General features: G+C 40.0%; 1 protein-coding gene across 1 annotated transcript in view; it reads left to right on the top strand.

Moving 5' to 3' along the window:
* LAMA3 (laminin subunit alpha 3) overlaps window positions 1-22,504 on the top strand; it is a 186,313-nt gene that overhangs the window by 119,454 nt on the left and 44,355 nt on the right. The window contains exons 37-44 of the mRNA XM_077809046.1: window positions 1,202-1,342; window positions 3,187-3,351; window positions 6,175-6,276; window positions 7,328-7,411; window positions 10,233-10,463; window positions 14,941-15,054; window positions 19,311-19,420; window positions 22,313-22,393. Of these exons, the coding sequence (XP_077665172.1) occupies window positions 1,202-1,342; window positions 3,187-3,351; window positions 6,175-6,276; window positions 7,328-7,411; window positions 10,233-10,463; window positions 14,941-15,054; window positions 19,311-19,420; window positions 22,313-22,393 (1,028 nt within the window). The remainder of the gene's footprint in view (window positions 1-1,201; window positions 1,343-3,186; window positions 3,352-6,174; window positions 6,277-7,327; window positions 7,412-10,232; window positions 10,464-14,940; window positions 15,055-19,310; window positions 19,421-22,312; window positions 22,394-22,504) is intronic.

Here is a 22,504-nt window from a genome sequence, read left to right as displayed (position 1 = left end):
TTTACCTGCCACGTCTGCAGGTTCGGCTGATTGCACCTCCCACTGGCCGTGGTTCGCCGCTCCAGACCAATGGGGGTTGTGGGAAGCAACGTGGGCTGAGGGATGTGCTGGCCACCCTTCCTGCAGCCCCCATTGGCCTGGAGCGGCAAACCGTGGCCAGTGGGAGCTGCGATCGGCCGAACCTTCAGGTAAACAAACTGGCCCGGCCTGCCAGGGGCTTTCCCTGAACAAGCTGCGGCCCTAGTTTGAGAACCACTGATGTAATTGACATTTCAGTGCCCCAGTGTATGCATGATGTTTACCATTGCTGTGATTTGCATAGACTGAACTCTATAAATGTGAAGTTTCATATGTGACCTTTCACATGTAGGTTTGGAAGAACCAGCTTGAGGATTTTGGTTAGGAAATCACCTAGTAGTATTCAGAACTGGGGCTGATCAATGTTCATTACTCAACAGTGAGCTACAGTAATTACACTGCAGATCTTTATTCAGATTGAGTGGAAAGGCTTCTCAAAAATGACATAGTTTTTCCATGTGCAATTGCAGTGAACTGTATTTTTATATATACCCAACATACAGACTGCTGATATGCAATTGGGTCTGTATATTTAGTAGCTAGAAAGGAGACCTTCCTGTTGTGCATGCAGGAGACAAAGCTATGAATAAGTTATTGGCACAGAAGTTCCCTTTCAAGAGGAGACTATTTCATTTGCATTTGGAATACCATTTACAGAAGACCATAAGCAGGGCCGGCTCCAGCATTTTTGCTGCCCCAAGCAGCAAAAAAAAAACCAAAAAAACCCTTGCCGCCGAACACGGAGGCAGAGTGATGGCAGGGCCGCCAAATTGCTGCCAGCGACCGTAGAAGAGTTGTGTCCACGCCGCCGAATTGCCGCCGAGCATGAAATGCACGCTGACGGAGCGGCCACCGAATTCCCGCCGCCGCTGAGGGCGGATTGCCACCCGAGAGCCCGACCTCCTGCCGCCCCTTTACGTTTGCCGCCCCAGGCACCTGCTTGGTTTGCTGGTGCCTGAAGCCGGCCCTGACCATAAGTAACAATTTCACATTTATATTCTCTTATATTTTATAAATATTTAAATGTTCCTGTAGGAACTTTGTTTTAGGTGCCTGGTATTTTGTGGGTTGACCAATAACATATGGAAAACTTTAATAACTTTTTTCAATTGTTCTTTAACAGGAGAATGTTGAAGGTAGGCAATGTGACATTTGCCGTCAAGGATCATTTTATTTGGATCCTTCTAATCCCAAGGGCTGCACTTCTTGCTTTTGTTTTGGAGCTACTAGCAACTGTCACAGCACAAGTAATCGTAGAACTAAGGTATATTTCATGTGTATTTTTAGTTACAGGCATCTATCGCATTAAGAAACTATCAGATTTCTTCCAAAAAGACAAATTGTATTTTACTGAATCATGAGAATGGGAAATATTCTTTGGAAACCACTGAAGAGTGTTGTGTTTCCCATGAGATGCCTTCTCTGCAAGAAACAGTGCAACTTATGGTGCAGCCTCCTTAAGACCCCTGCAGAATCTGAAAGTGCTGCCCTGTGGGAAATGGTCTGTCTACCTCTCTGTTTCAGCTAGAGCTGAAGCAAGTCCTCTGTTCTAGGTGGCTACAGCCATCAAAGATTTTGTTGAAGTGAGATATCTAGTTACAATACACTTTTCCAATAAGTTAATGAAGCAATTAATTTGATATCTTGCTTGTAGGAAATACGCACTACAGGTGTATTTGAGACCTAGATAGTGTGCAAGAGGTCTGTGGTAATATTCAACATGAGCTCTCTATGTGAACAGGCTCTGCCCTTCTTCATTTTCATAGGGAAAAACATGACACAAGAAGGTGGGAGGAGGAGGGAAATTGGGATATACTCATGTGATAACATAAATGAATGGGAGGAATTATTTAAGGCTGATAAGCGTTGAAAACAAGGAGAAACAGCCTGAAAATAAACAAGGTAATATTTAAATTGGACATTACAAGAAACATTTCTAATAAAAGACAGGAAAAAAATGTTCTTTGATCCAAACATCTCAAAGTTCAAATACAGATCCAAATATTTCTGAGCTTTGAGAATATCTGAATCTGGATCTGGAGGTTTGGTTTAGGCTCAGATGTGGACTAGGTGTTATCTGGATTGTGGCATTTTATTCTTTAAGCACAATGGGTGAAATCCTGGCCCCACTGGAGCAAATGACTAAGCTCTTGTTGGTGTCAGTGGAGTCAGGATTTCACCCAATGACTGCGGTTGCTGTCCCTACGGAAGCCTGTTGTTGAGCTTATGGATATTTCGATGTCAGATTGTTCTGTGAGTGATTCTGAGACACATACATTAATTTTTATTTTTGCCATTGTAATTCCATATAGCCATTCTGCTCTATAGTGTAATGATAGATGCCACCTATCTCACCCCAAGCAAAAGATAATTAATTCTAATGTTGAGACTTCCAGCTAAGCTGTAAAGGAAGTCAGGACCTGAAGTATACTGTAAAATAATTCTCCCTCTGCTATTCAAATGATATAATTTGATCTGTTGGTTTTTCTTTGTAGTATGGGACACTATCCCTGCAGAGGACATCTACATCTGTAAAACATTATTGCTCTGGCTTTTGTTTAAAACTGCAAAATAAAAACAGTTTTTTAAAACAATAGACTAAACAAAGCACTGGTGATTTTGACATAGGGTTAGTGCAGCACTAGTGAAATTTGCAGGAGGTTTCAGGAAGTAGATGAGTTAGGAAGACCTTTTTAGACTTATTATTTAAAGGGGGAAAATAGTTTACGGACTTAAAATATAAGGCCAAATTCTATCCTTGGTTGCATACATGCAGCTTCTATTGACCTCAGTGGGGGTTGTGTTTACATATAACCAAGGACAGAGTTTAGTCCATAGTAATAAATCAAACACCCTTGTGCAGAAGGCGAACAGTAGGCTTATGCACCACTTATGATCCACTTAAGCCCCTTTTGAGGCGAATTTTAAGTGGGGCACAAGTGTTGCATAGGGCTTTGTGAAGTCTGTCTCTGGAGGGGTGAATTTTATCCTCAGTACCTTGTATAATCAATATGGTATGTCTCATAAATGACGCTATACACTGAACCTGGAAAGGTTTTAATAAATGATTAAACATGCCCTAATTTCCCTTTTATATTTTGTTATTAGTTTGTTGATATGAGGAACTGGCGCATGGAGACAGCTGACTATAACATTGATGTCCCCGTAACCTTCAATCCAGGCAGCAATAGTGTAGTTGCTGATGTTCAAGAGTTGCCTACCTCTGTGCACAGTTTATATTGGGTGGCACCACAATCCTACTTGGGAGAGAAGGTAAAGGACACCTAACTAAGCTGTTGTGATAATATTTGTTCTGTTTTTTCCAAGATCATAGGTAGAATCCACTCTATCTTTCTAAGCGATGTTTGTTTTCTTTCCCATGGATTCCTAACCCTCCTCTGACCTTCCTGAAATCACAGCACTCTGCTTTTGATGACAGCATTGAAAGTGCAGTCAGTTATAATGCTGGAGTAATCATCCTGGTGGATGTTGGGTAGATGTTTACATGAACTCTGTGGTCGACTCTGTTCCTAGTTTTTGGGAGTTGGTGTTCTTGAGGCAATTTCTGAACCACAGCCTCATATCTTGCTGCTGTCCCATGGTACCTTTTAAGACTCAACTGAACATCTTTGGGGAGATTTTCAAAAGCATAAAGGGCAGTTAAGTGTTCAACTGCTGTGGAAAACTTCCCCCTTTATTCTTGATATCCTGCTGTCAGGGCTGATTTAAGAAAGGAGTGAACAGTTCCAGGTGGTCTGAATATTAAATTAATGTATTGTTGTTTGTTTGATATAATAACTTGAATTGTATGGCTGTGTGAAAGTATTACCGTGTTTCCTACTTAGTAACTGTGTGCTTATTAACTAATTGCAACAGGTCAGAGCGTCGTATGAGGAGAACACTATTCTTTTAACCATCAGCTTCTTTGAGCTCCTTTCTGCTCTTTCTACTTCCTAAGGGAAGCAGCAGCTTGCTTTCTCTTAAACTTGTCATCATTCCACCGTGGGGATCATGTTGATCAGTTTACACATTGCTGCTGATTGCTTGTAGCTTCAGTGTCCTATAACTGTCCAACTGCAGTCCCAGTTGTGTTTATAATGGTAGCTGGCTATATAGCATGTAAGTTCAGTACTCTGATTGTTAGATGCCATGTGGAATCCATCCACCTCATCACATGTGGGAAGCCACTAGGACAGATATTTGTCATATTCAAGGCAGTTGCAATTCACTTGGGCCCCATTTTGAGGATTTAAGTAGTGCATAGACCTCATGCTGGCCCACTGCACACTGGTGAATGTCACCACAGGTGATAAATAGCAGATCTGATTAGGGTACTTCTTATTAGTTCTATGAGGTTCTCTTTGTATTAATTACAACTTCTAAAAAAAAGAAGGAAGAGAAGAAATATACTATGCTAAATGTTAACATTGAAACCAAACAAGTTAAGAATCCATGCCTCTCGGAAGTGAATGCCATGGTTAATATTTTTTTTAATATAACGAAAGTGTATTTTTATTTTCACTTTCCCCAAAGTCAGAACTTCCTGGAGGTATGTCTTTTCCAAAAAGAAAATCTTCTTTGGCTAGAGACCAAGGATGGAAAATCTCATCTTAAAAAAGTGAATGTTTTGGAAGGTTGTGGGATTGTAAAACCAGAGTGTTACAATGCCAACTCTTTTTTCACCTTAACTATAGTGACCACGGCCAGTGCCTACTAAAATACATATTTATACATAAAGGAAGGAAAACTACAGACCAAAAAGTAACCATTTTATTTATAGTGGACGTGTGTGTGGCATGCATAGTTTGATATTGTGATGTGCAGAATAAAACGTGTGTTTACTCACAAGAGACTAAAACTGATAAAGCAGTTTTGCTTTATCTTGCATGTCTTGTCAAAAACAAACAACTGTATGATTAGGCAATGTGGAGTGCAATGGGAATTGGCTGATAAAATGTTGTTGCTAGCTCCGTTTGAAAAAAAAACTGATTTCAATTTAGCAATAGTGCTACTCTTGCCTTTCAGCCAAAAGAGTTTGTTTTACTAATTACTCATCTCCAGAGACAAGGGTTCAAGTTTGACTTGTGTGGCAACTAAAATGGATTTATTAGTCAAAATCTAGCTCTCATGAACTTCCATCAATTCTCGCAAATTCCTTCCTGCTGAAGAGCAACCCAAAATAAATGGGGTGTTTGATTCCAAAAGTTTTGCACTGAGCAGAACTTTGTAGAAAAAGCAGTAAAACACCTGTGTTACAATCTGGACAAAATTCTTCTCTGAAATCTGTACAGTTGCTCTTGATTAAAATATTGTCCTCTTTATACATACAATAACATCGGTAGGAGCTCTGTCTGCATAAGAAGAACTGAGGTAAGATTTCCTAGTGAGGTGTGATGTTTATAAGCGTAGGGTGGGCTGGCCTGAGAAAACCACCACTAAACGTGCTCAAACTGGCCTCTCCCTGCTCATCTTTCCTCTCTGCGCATATGGTTGTCTGTTGCCTCTTCAGTTTCATTGTCAGCTTTACTGCTGCTGCTATTGATAAAACCCTCTGAAGATCCTGGGGAGGAAAATGTATGCAAGCCCGTCCCTCCCCACCCCCCAAGAGCATTGTATGAGGGTGATGTCATTGTGCCAGTGTTTGAGACAGAAGGTTCAACTGACTTTCAGGAGAATAATGGAATGTACTACACACAATGCCATCAAATGCACAGAATAAACAAGCTCAAAAATAGAGAAAAAACCATCTCTAATCTCTTTCGGTTATTGTCATCTCAATGGTTGCTTACAACAATGGTAAAACCAAAATCCTCAGATGGAAATGCGATTTTCAAGTTGACTCTTTAAACACGAGTTATATAAACTGGCTATCAGAATAAGAGACTCCAAAGTGATGGTGATGATTGTTCTATTCATTCCAGTTTTTGTTTTCAAGCAATGCATATATGCGTATTTGCGCATTTAGAATAGAGGAAGAAAGAGAAATTACGCTATTTACAATGCATGGTGGGGTGGGAGGGAGAACAAATACAAAATTATTTTAGTATTTAGCAAAACTGCAGTAAACTCTTTATCATCTTGAACATTTTGTCATAGCTTTCTTCGTATGGTGGCTACCTAAGTTACTTAGTGAAATCTTTTGGCTTACCTAGTGAAGGCATGATTCTTCTAGATAAAAGACCTGATGTACAGCTAACAGTAAGTATTATATTGTTGCTTTTTGAAATCAGGGAAATACTTTGTTTCACATTTAATATTTTTCAAGAAATCTCAACACAGTGCTATTTTTTCAGTTATCTAAAATGTACTATTGGAAAAGATTGCTCTTTAGTAAAGCATTCTAAAAATATATACTACCGTGATGCTGCATTTCTACAAGTGTTCTTATTAAATTTTGTTCAAAGCCTTTATCATATCTATCTGTTTTGCTAAGATAACTTCTTATTACACATATCTGACTTGAGTGCAACAAAAAGATAAAATGGAATTTTCCCCTTAAAATACACCTGTTAAAAAGATAAATCATAGCCTTGCACATTTGTTACCAAGAAGGACCTTGATCTTGGAAAGACTTCTATGTGTGCTTTGTTTTACATGTGGGATTAATCCTATTCATTTCACTGGGACTTTTCATCTGTGTAAAGTTAAGCATAAGATTTTGCTGAATGGGTAGAAATATACTTCAGGTCAACCAGATTTGAATTTAACTAGCTACGGGCCAAAGTTAGATCCTTAAATTTGTCACTTAAATCCCTGTGTCTGAACCTGGCACAAAACTAGGAGGGCAGCTTCTTTTCTGGTTCAAATGCAGCTGAAATCTTACAAGAGTGTCTCTTCTCATGAGATTTCCGTGCTATCAAATCCAAACCCAAAGCGCAAACTTAAACTTGATAGGAATCTGAATACAGCTTCTTCAGCCCATCTTTAATTTTAATCCAACCTTCTAATGTGCTGGCTGAGAAGTATGTTGCATAGAGCATTGGAATGATATCTGATGTGACCGTCTCACTGCATCAGGATTGAAGGTCAGAAACCTTTCTGGGTCATATTTTGTTTTTGCATCCCTCCCCATCCTCACCCAAAAGTGCATCTTTTTGTTGTTGTCGTAGTGAATACCATTAAAGTAGTGTAACTTAAGTTGTGTCTGCTGAATGACAGAATTACTGTGCTTCCGCAGCTTATACTGCATATCAACACCGGCAAATTAAAAGTATTCAATTTTCAGCATGAAAGCATTATTCTTACACAGGGTCAGCAAATGAAAATTGTTTATGTGGATCCTAACAACCCATTGCCCGACCGACAGTATTACAGCCGTTTGCAGCTAGTTGAGGTAAGAAATATAAATGGGATAGTTTAAGATTTCATCGCATAGGTTACAGTACATCGGCATTGCCAAAACAGGCGGCTGCCGGAGATGCAGTTCTCCTGGAGTCACACTGGCTCACATGTTTTGGGACAGTCCCAAGATACAATCCTTTTGGCTAGAAATAGGTAGGAGGATTAATATGATTTTGGGTATCTCCTTAAAAATTAGTTCTCAGAACAGTGTTTTGGGTTATGTCCCATCATCTTGGAAACCCTCCAACTCATGGAAAGCTTGGTTCTCTAGAGCAGTGCTTTGTAGCCAAGTGAGTCAGAGTAATTTTGCTTAGTTGGAAGAGCAGACTGTCTCCAGGGATAGAAGCTTGGCACATTGACTTGGCTGTTCTGGCAGCTAAAGAGCTGGTAATATTTTGGAAAAGAAGGATCTCAGAGACAATTGTTCTGCCTTTTTAGAAATCTTTGATTAATTCCTAATGGAGGGAAGCCTAGATATTGATTTCCTTCCCCCTCCCTTTCTTCCTTCCTTTACTTTTTTGTTCTTTTTGTCTTTTTTCTCCTCCCCTTATATTTTTTGGGGAGGAAATCAATAAAATAAAAAGATTTAATCTTTTTTTTTAGTTTTACTATTTGTTTCATATGACATTACCTCTTCCCTATATAATCTAAAAATATGGACAACATATATGCAAAAGTTACTTTAAAGTAGTTAGACTTACAAAATAGTTGATAATTTTAAAGGATATAAACATATGTGTCACAGACTTGAATGACAAATGGGAAGACAAGTGTCTTGAAAGTGTAAGGTATTATTAATATTGGTAGGAACCACTTAAAATTTGGCTCAGGAAGTTCCATATTGTCTCTCAATGGTTTCTAGATCAAAAATGTTCAGTTTACAAATAATACTTTCCCCTCCCTAACTGCCAGCCCTGCGAACTCAGACTGGGATCAGGAGAGTCAATTTGGGTTCTTTCTGGCTCAGGTATCAACAACAGAATAAGGATTCGGCAGGCCAAATTCCACACTGAGTTAAACTTGTGTCCAGTGATGGATTGATGCCATTTAACCCCCCTGAACTAAATGAACAATCTCTCCAGGGACTGGACATCTAAGGAAGGCCTACTCTTTAAAAAACAAAGAGTCTTTCATGGAGATTTTCCTCTTAGAGTGAGTTCTTTCCTGGACCCCTATTTCGGCTGATCAGTGATTTTTTCCATGATTTGGGATGACTGAGGTAGCCCCAACTTGGGTCTTCAGCTCTCTCCTCTTGAGACAGATCCCCAGTTGCCTCAGGTGTTATCAACATAATTTACGGCTCCACCCCTACCTGCCCTTGTGGGTACTGAAGGTGTAATATAGGGCTCCCACGCCATAACCATCATCGTGGGTACTCAGGACATAAGAGACACAACTTTACCCCTCTGTGGGGTCAGGGCACTACCCCTCTGTGGGCTCAGGGCTAACACCCATTCCCAGTGGACTCAGGTCTCTATGGGTCTGTGAGGCCTTTTCCCAACGAAAGAGCCATCACACAGTGAATACCCTTAAATATGTACAAGTATTTATTAACAATTAGCAACAAATCAACAGAATACACATGCCAAGCATCTTATGCTCACCACTCCCAGTAAAACAGATAGACGTCTCCCGATAGCTAGTCAGGGTCATGTCGTCTGGGACTCCAACTTCTACACAGTCTGGTCATGCAGGGGTTAAAAAGTTCTAGCAGCTTTGATCTTGAGGTGTAACCTGAATTAAGTTCCAAAGTGCTTCTTTTCTGACCCTCATTATATAATTAAAATGAGGCTCTCTCTTACCTATGCCTTAAATTATTTTACTTAAAACATAGCTATGCAAAAAGCACTAACCAATCATTTTCACTATACAGGGGTTCACATGCCTAAGACAGTCTACTCATTAGCTTTTGCATTTTTTAAAGTTAGTAATAACTTCTCAAGGTCTACTTATCTTTATGCTTCGTTAGTGGGATACACTTGCAACAGCAGAACCTCATACTTTTTTATTATCAGGAAGAAACTACAGAAACTCAAGGTTAGTTTGTCCATTTTCTCCCATTCTCATGACTTTATGAATATATATCTATCTCCTGTTAGTAGGGCTGCATCTGCAGCTAATGCCTTTCTATCTGTCTGCCTACACCAAGGCTGAATTCCCCTGACTCTGTAGTTTTGTTTCCAAATGATGGTGGCTGAAATGGCTGTGAGTTATGCTAAATCCATACACAAGATGGCTGTGAGTCATGTCAAGTCCAGGCCTCTCGTTACACAGGTCCACTTCCTACAGAGTCTCACTCTACTTCAACTCTCTGTGGTGCCATTTCCTTCTGCTGTTGGCTTTCAGGCACCAAAAACATCTCCTGTTCCTTGAATCACTAACTGACATTTCCCAATCACCAAAAATGCTTAATCAGCTCCTTTCTTCCTGGGGGAGACATCCCTAGCAATGCTCGTTCTCTGCTGCTCTCCAGCTGACTTCCAGACTTCCCTCACAGGTCTTCTATAGTCAATTGGGGCTGATACATAGTCTCTGTTGCTTGGCTAGCAAATATACAAAGTGTGTATATGGGTTTCTTATGTCCCTTCTTGATGTTCCCACATTCCTTTTCCCACCCTTCATTTCTTTACATACCTGCTACCCACTTTCCTTACGTCTGTTTCACCCTCCCTTCCCTGAGACTGCAGGAAGTGGTGCTAGGTGATTGTTTTCTGTTACCGTCCTCCCTTTTTGTTGCAGTGTCTGTTTCCACCAAGCTAATTGGAGGTTAACTCACCCCAGGGCCATATTTACTTTATATCATTAATGTACAGGGAAACTTCAGACATGCGAGCAACAATAACCTGGTATCTAGAGAAGAACTGATGATGATCCTGTCTAGACTAGATGGTTTACACATCAGAGGACTTTACTACACGGAGACTCAGAGGTTAACCCTGGGTGAGGTTGGGCTGGAAGAAGCCACAAGTACAGGAAGTGGAAGCATTGCATATAATGTAGAGACATGCTCCTGCCCCCCTGACTATGTGGGTGACTCATGTCAGGTAGGAAATTTTCTTTGCCGCTTCACTGTATCATTCTTGATATGTTGCTCACAACTGTATTGATTTAGTTAGAGAAAAAAGACTAATTGTTAGCAGTACTGGTTAATTTTAAGCATTTTATAATTAAGTTTATGTACAGTTTTGATAGCTAGGGCCCAGATCCTCAGAGGTATTTAGGCACCTAACTCCCTTTGAGGATCTGGGCTTAAAATCCTTTCACTGTGTGAAAGGCACTCTAAAGAGGAATATGTGAATTAGATACCTTTTGTGGAATTTGTGCTCCATTTAGCTGCGACTATGCATGTATAAAGTGTGTGTGTTATATGGATAATATTTTCTGTCATGTACAGAAAGACTAAAGAAGATCAGTCTAATTTAGCTTATGCAAGAGAAGGTTGAGCGTTGACTTGATCGTGGTCTATAAGTACGTAGATGGGGGAAAGATTTCTGATAATAGAGGACTCTTTAATTTAGCAGAGAAAGGCATAACGAGATACAGTGGCTAGAAGCTGAAGTGAGACAAATTCACACTAGAAATTATTTGAACATTTTTAATAGTGAGGAAAATTATCCATTGGAACTCACCTAATATTCTCCATCACTTGAGATTTTTACATCAAGACTGAATGTCTTTCTAAGAGGTATGCTATAAAAGATAGCTCAAACAATTTATGGGCTTAATGCAGGAATTACCAGGTTAAATTCTAGGGCCTGTATTAGATAGGAGATCATACTCGATAACCATATTGATCCCTTTTGGCCTTAAAATCTATGAACCTCTCTAAGTGGACTATATTGTACAGTAACAGCAGAGGTGAAGCTTTAAACTTCAAACCTTGACTGGAGACTCTGGAGAGCTGGGTCCCATTCTTGGTAATGATAATAGGCTGACTACCCAGACCCTTGGGAACAGAGTGAAATATGGAAGAGAGAAACAAAGAACAGATTGCACAGAATGTGTAGAATTGGTTACGTGTTCAAAAATGCTTAAGAGTTAAAGTAGCAGTTACTACACTAACCTGTAAACAATACATCTTAAAATGAGCATGAAAGAGTAGTGAATGGAGCAGAACAGCAACTGAGAGACTGATTGAACAAGCTCTATGTATTATTGGTCTCGGTCTTTCATTTTTGTCTCCTGGCCACAGTAATAGGGCATTGTTTGCTGAATATCATTTTGAAAATATTTTCAGAAATTATTATTCGTACACTCCGTGCTCTGTGCTATACGTGAAATCCAACTGATCAGCATACTCGGGCTTGCATTTAATATAGATTCCCAGTCCCACCCCACCACCTGCAATGTGCTGTCTTTATTTCCTATCCGTTTTTCCTCCCCTGCATTGAAAAAAATAGATAGCCCAAAGGAAGCAGTCGAACCACGGACTTAATGTAGCTCATAAGCCCTTCCCGTTTTTACAGTATTACTCAATCTATGATTTCCTGTTCTAATCATCTAGCTCTGTCTGACTACATTAGGTAGGGAGAAGGTGATGCCTGCCACACCTTATGTTAGATATACATTCACTTACAGGAGTTACAGTCTGGTCGTTTAACCTCAGGAACTGTTATTTGTGCTGTACAACCTGACTCATGTATAAAGTTTAAAGGTGGGGCCCATCGCAGCATACAGCCTCTTATCTGAGTCAGAAGCTGAACAATAAGGCGGAGTATAAAGAAGGTTTGAATAGTGAAAGAATACTGTACGTGAACAGCCAAGCTAAGAGCTAAGCAGAATGACGGCTGAAATACAGAGGCCGAAGAACATAGGATGGCTAGTTGTCTTGTTAATAGCTCTGGGGCATTGCTTGGGACAAGATGTACAACAGAGGCTAGCATTTCCTCACCTGCAGGGCAGAGGTCAGCAGCAACAAATTCATTTGGATTTTAAACCAAAAGAGGTAATTTCTTTCTTTCTTTCTTTTCTTTTTCTCGCTGAGTTATGCAGTTCTTGAAATTCAAACAATAAGAATGCGAATCTCCTAACCTTGAATTACATTACAAGAAAGATCATCCGTGTACTATTGGTAGTAGATTGTTTACCACTGTCCACAAAAGCCAGAGCATCTAACAGCTTCTGTGTACTTTTGAGTGGTTAAGAGCTTTTTGTTCATATGAAGTGAATATTGCAAAATGAAGCTGTGGTGACAGTTGTCCTCAAATCAGAGTGCTTCAGTACTCCAGTGTGTATGTTAGCGTTACAAATTTTAAATGTAAAGAGAGTAAGAATTGAAAGAGGAAAGAGCAGCATAGATTTGTTCAAATGCATGTGGATACACTAATAAAGTAGGTGTATTCATTTTTGCTTTGCCTGTAAGGTACTTGTTATAAATAATCCTTGTGAAGCTATATTTCTATTGATTGAGCTATTTCAAATATTGAGGTGGCTAGTCTCCTCAGCAAGCGGGAAAACTGATTGCCTGTTGGCTATAATGTAGGTTACATGTATAAATTCAGGGAGAATAGGTCCCTGCATTTATTAAAATGTATCTTAAAAAAGTCAAAGTGGGGCAAATTATGGGTTCAGCCCTTGCTCCCAGTGAAGTCAATATTAAAACTCCTATTGATTTAAATGGTGCAGGATCAGGCCTTATGTACATTTAATTACATTAATCCCACATACCACTGAAAGCGAGGGTGGAATTTCCGACAGATCATAGGTGAACTCTCATTGTTTAAACATCAACAACTTTCATTGCAGTATTCTGTTAAAATCCTTGTGCCGCTGCAGGGCTGAGGTTTTTCTCTGCCAAATGTATGTTTAATAAATTCCTAATTCTCATTCAGAATCTTTCATAAATACTCATGCCTAAAGCAACTAGACTACAGTGTATGGCCTGATTCTGCCAACCCTTACTCCCGTGAGTGGTCCCATGGAGCTCAGTGGCACAACTCATCTAAGCAAAAATTTGCAGGATTTGTAGTTTATGTGCCACTTATTTTATTCAATATGTTTTGGGCCTGATGGGGACTGTGCAGAGCTGCACTGCTTGAGGGGTAACTCCTGGAGGCATTTTGGAAAGCATGGTGTGCCCCAGGTATCACAGTCCCCTACCGCCTCTTAGAAGGATGTAGCATGTGATCTCCTGTACAGCCAGCCAGTTCAGCTCCCAGTGAGGAGGGGTTGGGGAGAAGGACCATGCGATGCCATTCTGGGGTGCCTAGTACTCCAGAAGGCCCCCACAGGGAGCAGTCAGAAGAATACAGGTACTGCAGTTAAGGCTGGTCCATGAATAAAGAGGCTCAAATAGTGGGGAAAGCTCTTTTCACTCTCCCTGCTTCTGCTCCCATGCCAGTAATGATCTGATATCAGCATATTAGTTAGCACCTAAATGGTACAGGCTAATACTGCTGACAGTTGTCTCTTGCTTCCTTTTCATTATCTTTCTCCAGTTCAACTCCTCTGTTTCCCTATTTGAAATTGACTTTGATTGATCTGACATACAATATAAAATCTGCTCACGTGCTTTCAGTGACTGAACATTCTTTTCATGTGTCACCGGTCCCTAGGACAAGCCTGTACTTTAAAATCAAACGGCTGCATATTTTGGAACCTTGTCTCACTCTGCCTAAACGTGGCTTCATATAGCTCCAGGTAGAATAATTTTGGAAATCATGACGAGTTAATATAGAAATTACCACAGTGGAAGTGTTTCTAAAGAATACACTGTAGTTACCTGAGCACTAAGATTTTATGTAACCACTGTAACATATGAGGCACCTGTAGGAAGCCCTTCCAGAACCTTCTGGTATAAATCTACATTAACATCTTCTGTGGTTATTGTTTAAAGGCCAAATGCTAGACCCCTTTGCTTAGCCGCAGGAAATGTCTTGCTCAGCAGTCTTGTGTGAGGGTCAGGATGATGCAATACCGCTGCCAGAGTGGGGAGCAGCAGTGCAGCTACTCAGCAAGGCCCTGATCCTGCAAATACGTATGCACATGGTTAATTTAAGTACTGTGAGTAGTCTGATTTAAATCAATGGCATAAAGGTAAGGACATGCGTAAGTGTTTGCAGGATCAGGTCCCAAGTGCTTTAACAGTTCATGGGCTGGAGTAATGGTATTTTCGTCTACCTCTCATCCCTCCCCCCATGATTCTATGGTTTGGCCAGCATATCTCTGTAGAAACAAACCCACTTGTCTGTTACCACACCCAACCCCCAAAGCCTGTGTGATACCATTCCACTTTGAAAGCTGCATTATTTTTACAAAATTATTTGAAATGATTGGCCACCAGATGATATGCAGCTGGAGTCCCTTTCATCTGCTCCCTTGCCACTTTATAAGCTAAAATTATTATGATTAAGAAAGTAACAATTCGCTCCAAAAAAAGCCTATCAGGAAACACTTTCTACTATAGTTTTCTGGGTGTGGCCAACAGATTTTAAAATATTGATCTTTGTAGCCTGTGGAGGCTGTGGAATCCTTCTTTCCCCCACTTTTATTTACACATATATTTTCCTGTATACTTAATAGGAATGTAGCCCTGGGTTTTATCGTGAGAATAAAGGATTATTTACAGGACGCTGTGTACCCTGCAATTGCAATGGAAATTCAAATAGATGCCAGGATGGTTCTGGAATATGTATTGTAAGTAAAACATTAATATTGTTAAAACTAATGTAGAAAAGCAGACTATCCTTTTCTTTACTGAACTGTGGAAGACATAGCATTCCTTTCTTCATTGTTGCCACAAAATGATTCTTGTGTAACTGGTTCAATTCTTTGACTGAATTATATTACCTGAATTTTTTACTGTGTATGCATTTAGGTCCCAATCCTACAAACACTTTCCACATGCTTAACTTTGCACAGGTCAGTAGTTTCATTCAATCTTTATTCCACATTTCTCCCGTGCCTCTTCCCACAACTCTGGTTGTCCCATGCTACCCAAGTCCCCTCTATTAAGCACATGGGTAAGTGTTTGCAGGATCAGGGCCTTAGTTATTTTATAGAGTCCAGTCCAGCAAACTTTTACTCTCATGGGTAGTCCGTAGTACTATGCACATAAGGGGTTGTAGGACCCGACCCCATATTCAAATAAATAATTACATTCTTGAAAAACTAAGACACTGTTTGCTTGGTCACTTTGAAAACAAATCTTAGATTACAATTACACATATAATATGTACTGGAAAAGACAGGATTGGGCTAGGAGGAGAGAAGTTAGATGAATTACAAATCTGCAATTGAACTGTAGGTACAGTGGGGTGAATTCTGCTCCCAGATAACCATTTTAAGTCTGGAGTAACCCCACTGAAGTCAAGGAACCCCAGTGTTTGTGTGAGCAAGAAATTTGGCCTACTGTGTTTTTCTAGTTTATATTCTTGACAATTAAATAAAACCTTAGTTTTTATGGTTTATTCTGAAAAATTCCAACTTGAAAATTTTTCCTAATTCTTAACTGCACCCCTTTTATGTAAACAAATTCTCTTTCATGATTTATTTTCCCCTGTTTATTTTTTGTAAGCTATTAATTCTGCCTGCCTACAGCGCATTCCTTTGCAATATGCAATACCCTTTGACTTTGTTTCAACAAATCCTTTTGGTTAAATGTTAGTTATGAGACAGTTCAGCATGTTCCAGGGAATGACTCACAATGTGCTTCATTGGGAGACAGGACAGGCCATGACAGGAAAGCACTGCAGCAGAAAGATAGCTGTGTAGATGATGTGGATGAGGATGTGTAGATCAGTTCAAGAGAAGGCTGAAAAGTGTAAACTTCACTTTTTTAGCCTAAAATGTCATTTAGACGCAAGCACAATTAACTTATGAATATGTTGAGATAAAACATCCCCTGCCCTAGAGACAAACTATAAGATGAGCAAAGTCATGCAGGAAAACTTAGTGCAGAGGACACTTTCAAAGGGCCTGATCCGAAGCCCATTGTAGTTGATAGAAGTCTATCCATTGACTTCAGTGGGCTTTAGATCAGGCCCAAAGTTGCCAGCTTCTGACCCCATTAGGTGGGGTTTGTCTGTTTGTAGGGAGAGCAGGGGGCAGACATCAAAACATTTGTGCACTCTCCATTTTGCTCCCTGAACTCTTCTTCCATCAACAGCCCAGTTTCCTCAGGAGCTATGTGCCAAAGCCTGCCCATTCTTCCCACTCATAGGAGAAGATTGTTGGGGAGGTTGTGAGTTAATGCTGACAGGGTTTCTGATATCGTCCTCTGGAACTTTCCTCTGGAGTTTTAAAGGATGCTGCTGCAAACAGTAGCTGTAACTCCAGTCACATCTCCCCTCTACTTGGCTATGCCCCCTTAAATTCTGAGGGAGGGATGATGAGGATGTTGCTGCTTTGGCTTCCGTCCATCATGCTTTAGGGCCATTGGAATAGGATTTTTGTTCCTTTCACCTTCTAGATGAAAGGGGATGATATGGTCCATTGAATGTGATCCATGTATGAAATCTATAAAAGGCTCCCCATGCCACAAGAAACCTTTTTCCCTCCATTTCTGTAGACTTCTCCTGGCTTCCGCATTGCAGGGTGTGTCTACACGCCGCGTTAGTGTGCGCCAGCTGGGGTGTAAATTCTGGTGCACCCAGCGTGATGCACACTAAGTGGCCACGTGGACTGTACTAACGTCCACTAAAGCTATGGCTCTGTTTCATACTAGGGGCATGATTCCCAGCTTGCGTACGCATAGGGCTAGCGCGAGTCTAAATAGTAACGCAGGGGGGGCACAACTTAGCCATGCTGAGTACAAACTCACCAGAACCCCGTGCTGCTGCTGCTGCTGCCTGTGTTACCATGGCAACACTGCTATTTATACTCACACTAGCTCTCCTTGAACTAGCACAAGTAGGTGTACCTGAGCTGGGAATTGCACCCCCAACTCATAGGGAAGGCGTAACCAGAAAGTTCCCCAGCATGTATTAACTTAGCACTGTTTCAGATGTCATGCATCAGTGCACACTACAGAACTTTTAGTGGGCACCAGCAGGGTCCACATGGCCAGTCGGTGTGCACGATGCTGGCATTCACTGGAATTCACATCCCAGCTGGTGCGTACTAATGCACCATGTAGACAAGCCCTCAGCAATCAGGATGTATATTTAGCGGGGGTCAGTAGTGACTCCAGAGTTAAGCATGGTTTGAGATTTGAACCTGCAGCAGCATTAAAATCCCTCTTTCACATTTTAACTATTGAATTTAGTCTTCAGATTTGCCACAATAACTGTTCATGTAAATTTTCCATGTAATTTTTTAAGGAAAATATTCATCAGTTTTTGAGGAGGCCATATTTTAAAATGGGTCCTGACTGTGTGTTTTTAAAATTTTGGCCCTGACTCTGTGTTTATTTGGTTCCCACCAATTAAAACAACCACAGTCCCCACAAAGTAGAACTTCACACATCCATTCTCATAACCTCTCACAAACAGGCCATATTTTTCATTCTTTCCCTTAAGCACAAAACAAGTTATGGGCTCTTGTGCAGGAATAGAGTTGAATGGATCTATGTGGGAAGGTAGGGGGAATGAATGGAGATGTGTATGCTTGGGTAGAGAAGCCGTGGGGGGGCTTGAGTGCAAGAAGAGATGGAAAAGGCAAAGGAGCCTGCTGTCACTTGTGGGGAGGGGAATCCCTCTGCTGCAAATCAGAGCCTAGAGGAGTTTTTGCTCGGAGCCATAGGAGGTTCATGAGAATGGAACTGCAGCCTGCCCTACATCTGTTTGAACCCAGCCAAAGGTCCGCTTCTCCTCCCCGCCCCCAAAAGTCCTGCTGTCCTACCCCATGCCCCACCCACAGTTCTGGTTCAGCCGTGCCTCTCAAATCCTCTAACCTATTCCACTTATCAGTGACCCTGTACTGTGTCATGTACAAGTAATAGATTATAGGGCCATTGGAATGGGATATTATCTATAGGCAAAGGTATAGCGGCATCTTAATGCAGATGTCAGAGATCAGGTTGTGCATTTGACTGTTAGGAACAGAATATGTGCACTGATGAGATTGTACATCGGAGTACTAAGGGTGTTTAGCTGTGGAGTGGAGGAGTACGAGTATGTTAAAGGCTTATGATGCTTGGATGATAGGGTATGTGATTGAAGGTTAATGTATGCAAATATTGGCTTTATTGGTAATTTCCTGGATTTCTGTGGCTGCTAGAAAATGAGTTTGAACAACTTCAGCTGTAAATTAACAATTATTTTGTGTATAAGAATTTTAGTTGAAGCAAAAATAATGTCCCGCCTGCCCACCAAATACACACATGACTCATTGACACTAATGGGAATAAGAACGTCTCTAAAATGAGGTTTTATTCCCTGGAGTCTTATCATGGAGGAGCTGGCTACGGCAGTTAGATTTGTTTTCTCAGTGTTCATTATTAATTAATTGTTCATTCCAATTAGTAAATGAAATACAAATTACATGCATATTGGGAAAAGTACATGAAATTAAAATCTTAACTGAATCTATTAAGCAGACTAATTTTAAAATTAATTTCCTGGGACTGAGGGAGGAAGTGTGTCTGGACTCAATTAAATGTGTGTTTTTAAAACTGTTCATAATTTCCCAGATTTTATAATATACATTAAAATGCAAAATTTAAGTTGAATTCAGACCTAGTGAATTTTTAATGGATTCGCTCAAAATATCAAGACAGCTACACACATAAGGGACAACGCTCATTAAGCAACTGCACTGCTACTTTGAGTATCCTGTTAAAATAAGTTTAATAGTATTTAATTAGTCTGTTTTGCAATAAATGCTTAACTGTGGGTGAAAAAAATACACCCTCAGAGGTTTGGAAGAGATCAGCTATAATTTCCCAGTGGTAATGATAATAAACCCTACAAAGTTAGGCCACAGTTAATTGTCTTGTTTGTTTCATTTTTAAGGGCTGTCAACATAATACTGCTGGGGAAAAATGTGACCGCTGTAAAGAAGGTTATTTTGGCGATGCCAGTCAAGGTTCCTGTAGGGTGTGCCATTGTCCTTACACAAACAGGTATTGTACAATATAGTGTCAAGTTAAAAAAGGGTATGGGGAGTGGAAATTATTTACGGTAAGTAGGTAGAGACTGTGTTTTACTCTGTGCTTGGGGTCTCAATCTTGGTTGGGTCATCTAGGCGCTAGTGCCATACACACAATAATAACTAAGTGCTGTAACTTATTTCACTGTGTTTTCTTTAATAAGTTCAAGATTCTAACTGTAGCCCTGATCCTGCAAGTGACTGCACAATCGTAAGGTAACCCCCTTACTTCGGTGGGGCTCTGCACAGGCACAGTGGTGCACCCATATGCAGTGAATTTCAGGGGTGGGGCCTGTTTTGTTTATGAGCTATATGCAGCATCTGTCCCCATACATATCAATGTTTCCCAGGGCTTTCATGTATTCCATTAACTGTTGGAAACACATGTGTTTTCAATAGGGATTTCTCCTTTGCAATCCATGCTCTCTTTCTGTGCTAGTGAAGCCATATTCCTGAGACATGGCATGGAAATTATTTTTGCTGTCCCATTTGGTGTCTAAACCAGAGATGAGATAATTGGCTATGTGGGAACAAGCCTTTGTGTGAGTGCAGAGAGATTTAGTGTTCTGCAAAGCCCGCACTCAGAAAAAATAATTAAAACTTGTAAACATGTAAGTGGATTTATGTTGGTCTGACTATATTTGAAAGATTCCACTAGCTTGACAGATGAAACATACATACAAGTGCAAACATACTCACCAAACTGCAGCTCAGCAAACAGTACTGAATGGTAAGAAACAGTTATATTTGCTAGGATCTTAAGAAGGTTACTAGATTTTTAAAGTCATTAGCAGTAAAATGGGCTGTAAATGCATATTGTTTTGACCCACCTGTTTGTGGTGATTGCTCAGTGCTAAAATGTGCAAGTATATGTGTCTTCAGGTAAAGAAAAAATAATAGCTCTAATAAAACCTAAGCGCTGCATTGCTAAGAGCATTACACATTATTTGCCAGGTGCAGAGACAGAGGCTAGATAGCCTTAAGTAAGAGATTTTTCACTGGTAAGTAGTAGACAGGCTTTTCACATATCAGAGAATTCTCTGATGGATCTGTTCCTGATGGCATCGGCTTCTTCTGCAGGTGTTTGCCTGAGGTCAGCTGAACGTATTTTTATTCATCTTTCATTTTAAGAGTGCTAAGATAATTGACAAAAAGAAAAGGAGGACTTATGGCACCTTAGAGACTAACAAATTTATTTGAGCATAAGCTTTCGTGAGCTACAGTTCACTTCATCAGTGAATCCACTGAATGCATCCGATGAAGTGAGCTGTAGCTCACGAAAGCTTATGCTCAAATAAATTTGTTAGCCTCTAAGGTGCCACAAGTCCTCCTTTTCTTTTTGCAGATACAGACTAACACGGCTACTCTGAAACCTGAGATAATTGAGAAAACCATGAAACCTGCATTCGATTCATATGTCCGTATTGATCTGATAGCTACCATTCTCTGCACAGGGCATGTTCCACCTAGCATTGGTGGAATCATCCACTTTTCCTCCAAAGTAAGAGCAATATATAGTTTTGGAAGGGTGGGTGGGGGAAGGGGTATTTGATTCCAGTCTTTCATAGACCAGATTACTTTATCCAGGCGCCTATGGCCCAGGTGAATGGTCAAAAGATGGAAGGAACACTAGTAGGCTATGTCCATCGCACACACTCCATCCTACAGCCAAGCAATAGCAGTCCCTCTACAAAGGACCATGAAGCTAGCTTGGTATGTCAGAAAGAGTAGGCATGGTCCAACATAAGTTCTCCCCCTGTGTACTAGGGAGCTCAAGAGGTGCCATCACTCCCAGAACTCCCTTTTGGGTTGTGCACCTCTCTACTACCTCGATGCAAAAAAGGAAAATAGTGTTAGGTGCAATTCCTAGCAAGTTGTTAGTTTTGTGGGTGCATTGGACATCTGCATAGCTGATTGGTTCCTTCTTCCTTAATACTCTTTTTAAACATTTCAAATGTAAAGGTAAATTTATAGCAAGAATTATCAATCCCCACTGACTTTTAAATAGTTGTTTTAAATAATTATTATAAATAAAAATGTCAGTTATAGGAAAAGTGGATTTAGCATGTGTGGGCTCTAACCTTTCAAGAACAACCATTTGCACAAGACCCTCTGATGATTTCCATGTACGGGGGAGGAAAGGGCAGTATTTTATATTAGAACTGTTGAGCCTTCAATGAAATTACTATGTTTACGTGGGAACTTTAGTACTTTGGGAGGCTTTTTTCTTTTTGTTTTTGATAGGAAAATCGTGCTATCCATGCTAAGAAATTAATATTATGATTTTACTTTGAAATCCCATATGAACCTTGACTTTTACATTCATTACCTTTAAATAATTTGTATGTGAGGTTGTTTAATTTCTTTTTCATGTGAAATACATTGATAACATTTGTATACACCTGGATGTATAATAAATATTGATGTTATCCCTTGAAATTCATTTAAAATAAGATGAAAATCTTCTAAGCATAAGTACAAAGAGTTACACAATCAACAAAGAGCTGTTTTAGCACTTAACTGTTGGTTCTTGCTTAGTAAAATAATATCTGCATAGACCTGTTTTATTTCACAATCTTATTGTTAAGAAGATTTGTTGTATGCATTCCTTTCCAGAATAAGCTATTTTGTTCTATCTAGAAGGGCAGAAGTGTATTTAAAATAGCCAAGAAGTGAATTTAGTGGAAGAATTTGAAGCATCAGTGGATAATTTGCTGTAATTTGTCTTGTGGTTGTTAAACTATATCATTGGTTATTTATATCACCAATTACCCGTTATTCCTGAAAGTTATTTGGCCCCTGTTCTAACTCATCTGAACATCTTGATTATGCTTTCATGAAAATAATTTTTTTTATCTTCTCACAGTTTTGCAACTGGCTGTGTGGCAAATGGTGAAGAAGTTCAGTGTTTCTGCAAAGAAGGCTATACTGGAGTACATTGTGAAAGGTAAGTGACTTGTCTTTTAAAGCCTTTTCAAATGGAGCGTAAAAAGAGTCTCTCTCCACACATGCCTATTTATTTACCTAATTTATTTATTAGAATATCTACCTAAGCATA

Source organism: Eretmochelys imbricata, chromosome 2, assembly GCF_965152235.1.
Source record: "Eretmochelys imbricata isolate rEreImb1 chromosome 2, rEreImb1.hap1, whole genome shotgun sequence".
Lineage (NCBI taxonomy): Eukaryota > Metazoa > Chordata > Testudines > Cheloniidae > Eretmochelys > Eretmochelys imbricata.
Note: the sequence above shows the minus strand (reverse complement) of the source record. Positions and strands in the feature narration are given on the sequence as shown.